Source organism: Haemaphysalis longicornis, unplaced genomic scaffold, assembly GCF_048455015.1.
Source record: "Haemaphysalis longicornis isolate Haplotype H1 unplaced genomic scaffold, Haemaphysalis longicornis Haplotype H1 scaffold_7, whole genome shotgun sequence".
Taxonomy (NCBI): domain Eukaryota; kingdom Metazoa; phylum Arthropoda; class Arachnida; order Ixodida; family Ixodidae; genus Haemaphysalis; species Haemaphysalis longicornis.
The window spans coordinates 65,536,593-65,550,071 of record NW_027526422.1 but is presented as its reverse complement, the minus strand read 5'-3'; the positions used below and the strand labels follow the sequence as shown (position 1 = coordinate 65,550,071).

The 13,479-nt window shown below is 47.8% G+C and overlaps 1 protein-coding gene across 2 annotated transcripts in view; it reads left to right on the top strand.

Annotated features, from left to right (window-relative positions):
• The first annotated feature begins 2,226 nt into the window (after positions 1-2,226).
• LOC144145838 (monocarboxylate transporter 6-like) overlaps positions 2,227-13,479 on the top strand; it is a 51,545-nt gene continuing 40,292 nt past the window's right edge. For both annotated transcript variants that reach the window (XM_077677603.1, XM_077677604.1), the window contains exon 1: positions 2,227-2,421. In XM_077677603.1, coding sequence (XP_077533729.1) covers positions 2,398-2,421 — 24 coding nt within the window. In that variant the 5' untranslated portion in view covers positions 2,227-2,397. The remainder of the gene's footprint in view (positions 2,422-13,479) is intronic.

Below are 13,479 nucleotides of genomic sequence, written 5' to 3'. Positions count from 1 at the left end.
CTCCTCACCGCTCGGCTCTTCTTGTGCCGGCTCAGGAAGACACCGGCAACACTACCGCTCCAGGAGCCCTTGAAGGGGAAGCGTGCTCGTCTCGGGCTGGCCCAGGAAGACACCGGCGACACTGTCGCTCCAGGAGCCATCTCATGGTCGGGGCTATGTCCCTCCCTTGTTGTTGCGCCGTCCACACCCCCACTGCGCATGCGCGTCTCTCCTCTATTCTCCTCTCCTCCAGCTATATAGAAGCAGGTGCGCGCGCTGTGCGGCGTTCAGTCTGCTCCGAGACACCGCCTGCGCCGATTCTGCTCCGGTGTGGAACCTACACGGAACCCCCATCCTTTGCATCACCCCATAGTTCCATTTTTCTTGTTAAACTAGCTGGCGGTCGGTGCACTGGTTCACCACGAAGGCAACGTTTTCATAGGCACGCTCAAAAAACTTTCGAAACTCTTCAAACAACTTATGATTTGAAATAATGGTAAAATTAATAAAATCACAGTCTCTAATGAGTTACCCCCCAAATATTAACATTGTTCGTAACTACAACCTTGGCCTGCGGAATAGCAGGCACAACCGTTCCGGCAAAAATACGCTTTAGTTTTTTTCCCTTAGTTTTAAAACAGCCTGTTTTTATTTTCGACTTACATAATTACACCCTATTCTTCGCGTTTTTGTGGCATTTTGTTTAAATTTGCAGTCACTAAAACGTTTCAATCCAAGCCAATGATGAAACTAAGGCGAGCGCGATGTATAATGGCGGTCCATGACGACACAGACGACCTTGATGTGAGGGGCATAGACGCTAGCGCCAGATTCCTCTCTAATGTATTCTGTAAGAAACTCTATGACCACATGTCACGAAACTCGGATACAGATACCTTGTTCTTTCCACACTTCAATACGCATGCGCCATCTGGACCCCACACCAAATATATCTCCTTCAATCTGTTCAAAACCTTGCTACCAATTTCATCCATTCGGCATACTCATACGACATCAGCATTTCATCTTTAAAATCACAATCGGGCCTGGAGCCTCTTTCTTTTGGACGTCGCACCGCCACCCTTTGTCTTTTTCATAGATCCTTTATTTTTTACTCAACTGCGCGCTTTTTTTACCCCACTGACGTACGTACATATCCCATCGCACCGGTCATGCACTTCAAGTTTCAGGTCACCGCACCCGCACCATCACCTTCGCTGCCTCCTTTTTTCTTCGCGCGGCTAAAGACTGGAGCAGCCTTCCCCACAATATCGGCGCCATCACCAGCCCGTCTTCTTTCAGTGGCGAAGTAACGGCTCATCTGCCTTGTTACTTTTTTTTTGTGGCTACAAATTACTGTTTCCCGTGCTCACACCACCCTTTATGTAATATCCCCATTTAAGGGCCTTTAAGGAAAATAAAATGAAATGAAATTAAATGAAAGAGAACAGAACTCCCGCTGGCGCAGCACTGCGAAGGCGGGAAGTTTGAATTACAGTGGACAAACCTCCATTCCATTCATCAAGAGAGAAATGAGACAGGGCGGCGAAGAGCGTGAGGGGTGGTAGCAGTGAGCGGATAAATTCGCTAAAGCCCATTACGGCGAATTATTGCTCTGCACTTCCGAAAGCTTTCACATTGAGTGGAACGGCTTTAATTCTTTTTAGATTCCATAGTCGTGTTCATGCTATGATTACGCCTGCAAAGCCGGCGCGCAAACGCGTACAATTGGCCTCTTGCTTGACTGGTTTGTTGCAAAAGCCCGTTTGCTGTGCAGCCACCTGCCAGCCAGTGTCTTGTTGATCAGTGACGCTGCACATTTTGAGTACGCAGATCGCGGGCAACAATATGTAGCAACCTATTGTCCCGTACTTGTTGCTGTTTACTTAGGCCCCCCTCTCGGTAACGCCTCACGGCACTGAGACTTAACAAAGTGAAAATAAATTGGGCGTTAGCAGTATATATAAACACTAAAAGTGGGACAGCGTCTATTGTATGACAGTGACACTCGTGCTGCGTGTTCTACAAATAAAGATTCCGACTCCAACCTTGCAGCGCAATGAATTCTCCCAACTGGAGGAGACACGCCCAGCATGTTGGAGCGTGCACTCAGGTTCCCTTTCCCCCGCCGGCAGCAAGAGTTAGGAGAGAAAAATGACAATGCCGAGAATGCTTATTGTTCCCCTGTGAGCAAATTAGCTGGAAAAATCCGCGTTGACGCTATTGTTTTGCGCCTTTCAAGCGCGCCACATGCTCGCTCACGAGCTACTGGCGTGCACAGCTCATGGGGGTGGCATCAACGCGACAAACCGAGCAGTCGCTGGCGCTAAAGAGTCGCGTTAAGCACTTTGGAGGTGTGCTCGTCCGAAGCCCTGGCCGGCATAGACTATACTGGCACGCTAACGAAAGATCCAGAAAATGGGCACTGGCAGCTGGAGCCCGGTAAGTGACGTCAGGCCGGTACAGTCAGTGTTGAGTGGTTTGCATTTACCTTAAGCTAGACGATTGATGCGTGTTTCTTTATGGGCGTGGTTTGTTTTGAGTGTAGGTAGCACTGTTTTCAAATGCAGTTAAACCTCGATCTAACGAAGTTGACAAAAATTTAGAATTTTTTGTTATATGCGAGTTTCGCGTTAAGGCGGGTATGAATAAAGCAGGAACGACATCAAAGTGCTAGACATCCGCGACGATGAAGTCACCCTAATAGGATTTATTTAACAGGGAAAAACGGTGCGATTTGCGCATTCTTCCTCCTCACAGGGTTAATCTCTACACGACACTCCAAAGAAGCAACGTCACTTACCCCCCGCATTCCAAATTAGTTCTACCGGGGATGTTGGAAAATTTTGAGCAGGAATTTGAAGGCGAGTGGCGAGATAAGGCCACGATCCAACATTCGGAGGGTCCTGTTAGAATCTGAGATTATAATCGCGGGGTCGGCCTGTGTGGTGGCAGGGCTAGCGCTATTGCCACCTCCTCCTCCTCTCCAGGATAAGGGGTTGATTGATTGATTGTGGGTTTTACGCGCCGACGCTACACATGCGATGAGGCGCGCCGTAGCGGCAGGCTCCGGATTAATCTTGACCTCCAGGTAATCTTTAACGTGCCCCGAAATCTAGAACACACGGGCGTTTTCGCTTTTCGCCTCCATCAGAAAACGGGAGGAGGGGTGTACACCCTGGTGGAGTTGATGGGAGGGGTGTCGGGCCTGTTGATCACGGCTATTGCCTATGCGTCATGGTGGCGGTATTCAGCAGCGTCCACATAGCGGGCTGGATTGGAAGACGCCTTTCCATTGCTCGTGCCCTAAGTGTTGTTTGGCAGGCGTTATATATTGGATGCATATTGCGGGGATGGAAATTGGTGTAACTATGAGATGAGTGTGGGTGGCAGGCGGAATGGAACTTTCCGGTCTAAGAATTCCAGAATATTAAGGCCAAGTCTGTCAAGAATGTGTACTCCCGTAGGGGTAGCCGCTAGACGGGTTATTAAGAAGTGAGAGAGGAAAGAGAGAGAGAGAGAGAGAGGGAGAGAGAGAGATGGGAGAGAGGGAGAGAGAGAGAGAGGGAGAGAGAGAGATAGAGATAGAGAGAGAGAGAGATAGAGATAGAGAGAGATAGAGAGAGAGAGAGAGAGAGAGAGAGAGAGAGAGAGAGAGAGAGAGAGAGAGAGAGAGAGAGAGAGAGAGAGAGAGAGAGAGAGAGAGAGAGAGAGAGAGAAACTTTAATCACAGTTGAAGTGAGCATATTGTGGTCGCAGTCTTCAGTCCAAGACTCCTTTGGTACGCCGGCGGTCTTCGCTCTTTCCGCTAGCAAAAGCTGCTTTCAGGGCAGGAGCTGGCCAGCGTACTCTTCCACTGCTCGCGTGAGAAGTTGGGGATGGGTGGAAGACCTGGGTTTAGTTGGCATTCCCAGACAATATGGTAAAGTGTGCCTGGGGCTTGGCAATAAAATAAGTACATATAGAATCATAGAGTGTAGGGTGGATGGCTTGTAGTTTTGTTGGGTGTGGGTACGTATTAGTTTGCAGTTGCCTCAGGATGACTTCCTGTTCTTTCGTGGCCTGATCAGTGACTGGTGGATAGATATTTCTCGCTAGCCGGTAATGTTGGGTTATGTCGGCGTATGTGAGGAGCGGTTGCCAGGTTTGCTCCGACTCTTCTTGCGGTGCCCGGTGAGCGAGTTCTCGGGCCAGGACGTGTGCCGTCTGGTTGCCGCGAAGAGAAATGTACGCTTCTACTAGCTCTTCCGCCGTGTAGTGCACCGCTAGATGTTCGAATATAACAGCATATGAGTGCAGGGGAACTTTCAGCACCGCTTTGTAAGCTTTCCGAATGAGGCAATCGAATTGGAAACGCCGTAAGATGCAGCGGGAAACAAACCTCAAGGAAAAAACAAACAATTCCAAACTACTCGTGCATTCGACGATGTACGTAACCATGTTACATTGGGATTTGTGACCACATACGGCCTTCTATCGCCCTTCCAAGAATGCTAAATGAACTTTGGGATAAATTATTCGACTTAAAAAATCATCTTTAAACAACTGCGAAAACATTTCCTGATACCGTCATACTTCATTGTCCTTTTCAGTTGTAATTATCTATGGAATGCATTTTTGTATCCTGTTTTGTTGACGCATACTTTGTATGGTGCTTTGTGTTTTTTGGTGATATGTATTTTGGCATCTTGTTTGTGTTCCCCGTTTAGAAAACCAGTATGTATTGCGCTATTGCCGCAGCGATAACTGAGGCGTTTTTTTTCTTTTTTGGATTGCTATTTCTGTTTATAGGGCAAGTGCGCCTGTATTTCGAAATGTGAAATTTATTGTTTGTTCTAGCATTATATGAACAAATTATAACACTTTAACAAAGTTCATTGCTCTTTTTTTTTCGTAGAACTTCATCTTTCTCATATGTTTCACGCGCATGTTTCACAGATGACGTGTTTTTCTTTTTGATAAGGCTGTTTTTGTTCGCGAGGTGAATGCGCCTGGAGTTCGCATTGTGAAGTATATTTTCTTTGTTCTAGCATAGCTCTAGTGTAGCGCTAGTCATATACCATGGACCCGCCGAGGTGGCTCAGTGGCTAAGGCGTTGTGCTGCTGAGCATGAGGACGCAAGTTCGATTCCCGGCCGTGGCGGCCACTTTTCTGATGGAGGCGAAAAGCAAAAAAATTCCCCCGCACCTCCCCGAAGGGAATCGTGCAGAAATGCGAATGCATTGGGTGCACCGATGAGTGTGTTGCGAGTAACGGCGTAATTAATGACGAGAGTGTGAACGTAATCATTTATTCATCAGCACCTGTTTGTGTTATCGTTATACCTGACGGCCACAATCACTGCCTTGTGATCGCTAATGTGCACGGTCAAAGGGTCTTTGAGAAGCATACGCGCGTCACAGTTTCGCGTAAAGACCAGATCAATGCAACTCCCGTGAATGGTAGTGGGGCACGTGTCGAAGCCGGCAGAGAGACAATGCATAGAGTGCCTGGTCTGCATGTACTCGACCAGGCACTCGCCACTCTTCTTGCGCACGTCAACGTTGAAGTCGCCAACCAAGACTATGGGGTCAGAGGGTTTGGAGTGCACGCGCACACTTTCCATAGCCGCGTCCAGAAATGCATTCGCATTTACGACGACGACGACGAAGGCAGAACTACGAGGCGCGAGCGCACGGGCGACGACGACGACGACGGCGAAAGAAATGCATTCGCATTTACGACGACGACGACGACGAAGGCAGAACTACGAGGCGCGAGCGCACGTGCGCGCGCTCACGTGCGCTCGCGCTGGAGGAATGCAGGCGCACGCCGACCAACGGAGCAAGACAACCCCCGGCTAATAAATGCATTCGCATTTAAAACGCCCGTGTGTAAGAGATTTCGGCGCACGTTAAAGATCCCCAGGTAGTCCAAAGTAATCCGCATCCCTCAACTACGGCGCGCCTCATCGCCTGCGTTGCGTCGGTGCGTTAAACACTACAATCAATCAATCAATCAATCAATCAATCAATCAATCAATCAATCAATCAATCAATCAATCAATCAATCAATCAATCAATCAATCAATCAATCAATCAATCAATCAATCAATCAATCAATAAATCAATCAATCAATCAATTATTCAATCAATTAATCAGTCAATTAATCAATCAATCAATCAATCACATTACACTTCAGCATTTCGCAGAACGGACGCATACTCAAGATTCCTGACCAACTATGCGGAATGAGCACTCAGCTCCAACTTTTTCCCGTTACTGACGATGCTTGCGTGGACATCGGAGCGTGGTAGCGGCTATGCCAAGAAATAAATTCCGAAATGTCATTGAAACTTCAAAACAAGGACCAGAATTGCAAAAATAACATGACTTTAATTTTAAAAACATCGCTGCCGTCATTCAATACCGGTAACGCGCAAAGGTTTTTGAAACATTTACGGTCTAAGAAAGCGGGCCAGCCTGCTTTAGTATTAAACCTAAATCTAAGGCTAAATCTAATGCTTGCAAGAACTTTTTCGCTTGCCATTCACAATAGATAAAGGAAAAAAGTCCTGAGATTCCATAACCCGAGGATGCCACAATCCCCAGGTCACACGAAATGTTTTTAAAAATCCGAGTGGATACATTGGCCTGAACAGATTTTCGACTAAGCTAGACGTACCTAAAATGATTGCAGGGAGGCCGATTTATCGTGGCCTCAAACTTGGTCGCAAAGGCGCACTTTTCAATTGCTGTTTTATCTGAGCGCTGTTGTAGTCGTTTTCTCGACGTGTTGTCGACGTAGGAAACGGTTCAGATTTTTTAGGTCCCGATGATCCGACGAAAAGACCTTTTTGTAGACGGCGCCAACGGCGCGTTATAGCTCCGGAGGGAATCCGTGGCGCCAGCCGCACGTCGTCGGCGCGGGGGGTGGGCTATCGCGCAGGCTCAGATCGCTTCGAGGGACAAAGGATAGGCAGCCCTGTAACGGACCGAGCATTTGGCGCGAGCGCTTTGCAAGCGGCGCATTCGGGCATGGTCAGGCCAAAAGGCACTACGGTGGCCTCGACGCTTTTTAAATGAGAGCATTTCTTTAACTCACGATGTCACCCGTTCTAGTTGTCCGTAGTAGTCTGCACCCCTCCCCCTACACCATATAAAAAAATAATACTTACCGGCGCCTGGTTTCGATCCCACGACCCTGCGGGCGGAACGCAAGGTACATGGTGCTCTACCCATTGCGCTACAAAGCCGACACAGAATGGAGGGCTACGAACGCGCCTTATATCCTTGACTCATTCAAACTACGTCAAGAAGCTGCTGATACAACGCATTCACTACCTGTGGGCGGAACGCGAGGTACATGGTGCTCTTCCCACTGCGCCACAATAATCATACCCACCTGCTAATAAATGATGTCACGTGACCACGTAATTACGTCTCCTCATTTAATTACAATACAACAACAAACAGCAACAAGTGCAACAACATTAACGTAACGCAAACTACTTAACGTCGTGCACCCCCGGAAATGCTCTGCATTTGATCGTGCCCCTCGCGAGGGGGATGTTTCCTGTCCCGCCTAGTGTGGGAATGCGCAAACATCGGAGACAAAACCCTACCCCATCACAGTGGGCGGCGACACTGACCCCCTCCAAACCCTGCTACGAAATTCGGCTGGTGAATAGGTCACGGACGGCCGGCTGCCTGGACTTAGATTTTTTGTGGTTGAGCGGCGGCTATTTCGGCTTGGGCTTGGCATGACAATTGGATTCTTGAGCGGTTTTTGGGATTTGCTTTCTTCACTATGCATTAACACGTTTACGAGCTACAAGGAAGCCAAAATCCTCCCGTTTCTGTTGTAGCCGTGTTCAGTGAAACAGCAGGCAATGCGCGATCGCACCTGACGTTGCTCATGCCGCAGTCGAAGGACGTATGCCTGAGCGGGTAATATGCCGCCGCGAAATTTGTCGCCGACGAAAAGAAGAAACAAAACGTACTTCGACAAAGACAAGATACGGCAGATACGGGCGCTTGTATGCGCCCTATTTTGTCATCGCCCACAACTGTTTAACACGTTTTCTTTTTCCTTGTTAAACTAGCTGGCGGTCGGTGCACCGGTTCACCACGAAGGCAACGTTTTCAGAGGCACACTCAGAAAACTTTCGAAACTCTTCAAACAACTTATTTTGATGACGGCGTACAGAAATTCTCTTTATTTGTTCACGCGAGAACAAAAATGATATGATGTGTTGTCTTTTCGTGTTGTAAATCGGTGCGTAACGTTGATGCAGGGCATTCGCATTTAAATGAATGGTACAGTTATGTATTGTTGAGATAAATTTTTTTTAAACTTTCCCACAAAACTCTTAGTTCACAAGCAACCTGCTCTAGCCTCAAAAAGCAAAGCACTGCTCTAGGAATCATCCCAGAAATTTTCCTTCCTGATGTCCAATTTCTGAGCCCTGTACATCTCTAATGACGTTTTAGCTTACAATTTTTCTCTCCATTTATCCGTTTCTATCTGCCTTGCATCCTTATTGGTTACCTTGGCTGTTTTGGATTCTCCACTGTTCTTGCCATATTTTATCGTTAGCCTTCTAGTCATCATTAACCACTGCGTGTCAACGCTTTTCAAGTATAGGTACCTAACAACCTTAGCTGCCCACCTACGTTGATCCATTGCTCTCAACCTCCTCTCAAAACACATTTTACTCTGCGCTTCTCGAACTTCAAATGACGCTCAGCCCATATCTCCCTGCACTGCTTCGTTAGTTGTTTTTCCATGCGCGCCTAAGGCCAAAAGGCCTACTGTTCTCTAGTTCACTTCAAGGCCTGATAGAACGTCTGATTTTAAGCAGAGTACAGCATCCGTAAAAGTGAGACCCGGAACCATTACTTCTTTGTACATTCATCTCACTACTTTATATTGGTTGTACCCCTACAGAGCTCTATGCTTTATTAGAGCTGTGTTTCGCTTTCCCTTACCCTTAAGTTGCCCCTCGTGAGTTCTTAAGTAGTTATCCCCTTCGTTTATCCACACTCACAAATGTTTATATTCCTTCACTCAGAGTAAATCCCCATGCTGGATAGACACTGCGTTATTGGTAGTGTCAATGAAAACCATTATTCCCGATTTTTTTGGGCTAAAATTTAACCCGAGGTCGGTGGCTTCCTGGCCGCTAATATTTATGCACCGCCGCATATCGGTCTGGTTATCAGCTAAAAGAGAGAGAGAGAGAGAAAATATTTTTATTCTTCCAGCAGAGGCTGATGTGTGGGCCTCGCTCAGTTAAAGGCGTCCCTAGTCCTGGATGCCTTGACTTCGGCTGGCCGTCCGTGCTCGGGTCACCAACTTAGCTGCATATCCGGGTCCGGGCTGGCCAGGGAAGCCCTCCACTGCTCAAAGGTTGGGTTAGAAAGGGGGGGCAAGTCTGGAGTTCGTTGGCACTCCCATATGATGTGGTAGAGGGTGCCAGGCTGGGGACAGTAAGCGCAGAGGGAAGGTTGTTGGGTGGGGAAGATGAGGTGGAGGCGGGTGAGATGTGGGTAGGTATTTGACTGGAGACGCCGCCAAGTTGTAGCTTCCTCTCTGGAGAGGCGCCAGTGTGGTGCTGGTAGGCTGCGGCGAGTTTGCTTGTAATGGGAGAGAATCTCTGTGTAGCTGCTCAGTGGGTGGGGTTTATCTTGAGGGGGCCGACATTGGCCACCGTCGGCAGTGGCTCGGTGTATCAACACGCGAGCCGCGGCATTAGCCGCTTCATTGCCGGGGATGGCGGCGTGCCCAGGAGCCCAGACGATGCAGATATCATTGGTTGTCGAGCAGTGTTGGAGGATGAGTAGTGCTGATAATGAAATGCGGCCAATCTGGTAGTTTCGGCAGGCTGTCTGTGAATCGGTGAGGACAGTAACTGGTTGAGGGCGGGAAGTGGTGACCAGGGCAATGGCTACTTCGTGAGCGATATCGGTTTAGGTTGCAGTAGCACTAGCGGCATTGATGCATTGGTCAGTATGTGTCACTACACAGGCTACGTGGCCGGCGCGCGCAGGGTTGGGGGTAGCATCGGTGTATAGGGCGCTGGGGTCGGTAAAAGAAGAATGTCCTCTGCGTATAACGTTCCCGGAATGCGCTGTAGTACCACTTCGCCTTGCAGCGTATTCGCTAGGTTGAACCCTACTTTACTTTCTTCCAGTTACATTTCTAACCCTGCCATGTAAAGCATAAACAGCAGTGGGCCCAAATGGTTTCCCTGTTTCAGTCCCCGATGGGTGTTGACCTTCTGGGCGCATTTCTGTCCTTCCCATGTAAGGTGCCTTCTATTATCTTCATGTATTGCTATAAGAAACTGTATAACCTCGTCATCAAATCCTCGTGTCTCATCACCGCCGCTGTGCCTCATCAACAGTTGCCGATGTGTCTCATCACCGCCGGATGTTACTCCACGCGGCACAAGTAGTTCTTTACTGTGAACATTCTAAACACGGCACGTGCCGTTTCCGTGATGTTTGGCCTTAATATACCTATAAAATACTGCAGCGACGACAAACAACCTACGTTAGAAAAGGCAGCCTATATCACGCATTCCTAGGAATCCCCTTTAAAAACGCGTGCGCCCGTTGGCAGCCTGGTCCGTCACTTAGGGAGAATGATACCGTATATGAGCTATTACCGTTCTTAACTAGTTCCAAGTAATGTGTTTCTGCAAGAGTCACGCCTCACCATGAATTTATAGAAGAACTGGCGTCCTTGCTTTCAACTTTACAAATTCGAGCCTTGATCAGTCAAATGTTTTTTGAAGGGTTTCACGATCACCTTTTCTTCCTAAGGCCATATTAAATAAACTCCAAGCATTTTGTTTGGTTCAAACGCCTGCAGAGGCAACGAACCTACTGTACGTGCATATTTAATTAGCTTCCGTGGATCCCATTTGCTCGAAAAAAAGTACTGCACACTTCACGCGCAGCGGGGGGCGTATCGCTCGTGCATGTTTGGACAAGTACCGATAGGAGAGGGCGAGCAGCCGTGCACCAAAAGCACGGGTACGCCAACCATGGAGGAAGAAAAAAGGTTGAAAACGGTGACCTTAGAGAAGCCTGAAGCTTAGTCATAAGTAATAACAAGTGGTCCTCAAGCATCAATATGCCGCGTGACGCCGCCGTCTGACAGCGCGTCGATTCTAAACGAACAAACGCCGGCATGAAACCACATCTAAATTAAAATTATATGGGTCACGTGCCAGGAAAATTATGGGTACGTACATATTATGGGTCACGTGCTCTGTTGCTGTTGCTGTTGGGGCTGCTGTTGGGGTTGCTCTTGCAGTTGCAGTAGCAGTTGCTGTTCGAGCACAGCATCCACATTTGTACTCATCATGTAAATACGTGTATAAAGTTCTTTCCGCTTCATTAAAAGGCATCGGTCTCTTGATTAACGTCTCCGGTCACCAGTCACACTACCAAATTGATTCCCGAACACCGGAATCGCAACAACTGGTACCTGCGGTGGTATCTGACCACGCAAGTAGCAACAGTACCCTCATCTCAGCTAGGCACCACCGGAGCGATGTGCGGGAGATTAACGAACCTACCGTAATAGCTAGTCTACAATAGCAATGCTTCAGCCCATACAAAAATATTTTATGGTCGGCTATAGAAAATCCGTTTTATGGTCGTCTTTAGCTATTTCGCCCAATAATCTTTAGACTTTTCTATGGCTGTCTTTAGCAATTCGCATCGCCATTCCTATGGGTGTCTTTAGCTTCTTCTATAAACTGTTCTACGGCTGTCTTTAGTTATTCTTATCGACATTCCTATGGGTATCTTTAGCTTCTTCCATAGCCGGTTATACCCGCCGCGGTGGCTCAGTGGCTAAGGCGTTGCGCTGCTGAGCACGAGGTCGCGGGTTCGATTCCCGGCCGCGGCGGCCGCTTTTCTGATGGAGGCGAAAAGCAAAAACACCCGTGTGTACGAGATTTCGGCGCACGTTAAAGATCCCCAGGTGGTCAAAATTAATCCGGAGCCCTCCACTACGGCGCGCCTCATCGCCTGCGCTGCGTCGGCGCGTTAAACCCTACAATCAATCAATCATAGCCGGTTATATGGTTCTCTTTAGCTATTCGTATCGACATTCCTATGGGTGTCTTTAGCGTCTTCTATAGCCGGTTCTGTGGTTGTTTTTAGATATTCGTACCGACATTCCTATGGGTGTCTTTAGCTTCTTCAATAGCCGGTTCTATGGTTGGGTTTAGCTATTCGTATCGAAATTTCTATGGGTGTCTTTAGCTTCTTATATAGCCGGTTCTATGGCTGTCTTAAGCTCTTCTTGCGATATCGCTATGGCTATAGAAGAATCTAAAGACACCCATAGGAATGTCAGCCATAGAAATGTCTAAAGATAATTGGGCCAAATAGCTAAAGACAACCATAAGAAGGTATTTCAATAGCCGGCCATACAACATTTTTGCATGGGCTGCAGCCAGAAGAGAATCACCACTACTTGAAACACACCGACCGCTGCAGCCGCTGAGAAATTATTAGCACGCTGCCATGCCAGCATAGAGCCTTGCAGATCTCTAGAAGTTCTCCTGTGGCACTTAGGTTGTGTGCCTAGCTGCATTCTTTAATATATGCTCCGTGAACACTTCAGCGATATAGGGGGAGTGCCAGGTTGCGATTGCAAACACTTCGCCAGTTTTCATTCACAAAAGGCTAAACACAGGCATTAAAGGAAAGCAAAACCAAGGGGTTTATTCATTCCATTCATTACATAAAGGGCTACTATCTACGCTACTTCCCCACCAGTAAACAGTTGTTCGCATACGCCGATCGAAAAACACAGCAGACGCATTCCAACACTCGGGCTCACGCTAAAGTGATTCGCTCTACAGCCACACTACGCGGCACATTCCCCGCGAACGCCCACCGAGACACAAATACCTACAGGTGCTGGGTAGCCCACAGAAAAGAGAGCACTCAGAAGTCGTTCATTACACTCAGTACTCAACGCACACAGCTGCAAGTACGGTGGCTAAAATGGAAATGCACTCTCAATAAAACAATGAAGACGGTCGCACACAACGCAATGAAAAAAAACGTTTTTTCAAGTTCACTCAATTAGGTCCTTGTAAGTTGTCTCAGTTAGAGAAAAAATAATTATTTTTGTCACATCACCGCGGCCAAATCTTCACTTCTGTGTACGTTGCAATGCCCATGGGGTGCAGGGTAGTTTAGAAAAGTATTCGTGAACACCAAAAAAAGTCCTGCATTTCTCGCACTATAGAGTCTCTTCAGTTCGTAAGATCACTTACCCTGGAGTTTTGCGTACGATGAAATTCCTATCACAGTATCGCAGGTATCCATTTTCGCATGACTTGAAGCTGATGTTGAATTAATCGTAACACTGTCACCGTAAACACCGAAATTTACGACACCGAAAAGCGACACATTTGCTTGGCGTCACACCATCTACACGAGCACATTGCCGCCGATTCGTAAATTCCCAGCACCAGGCAACACGTG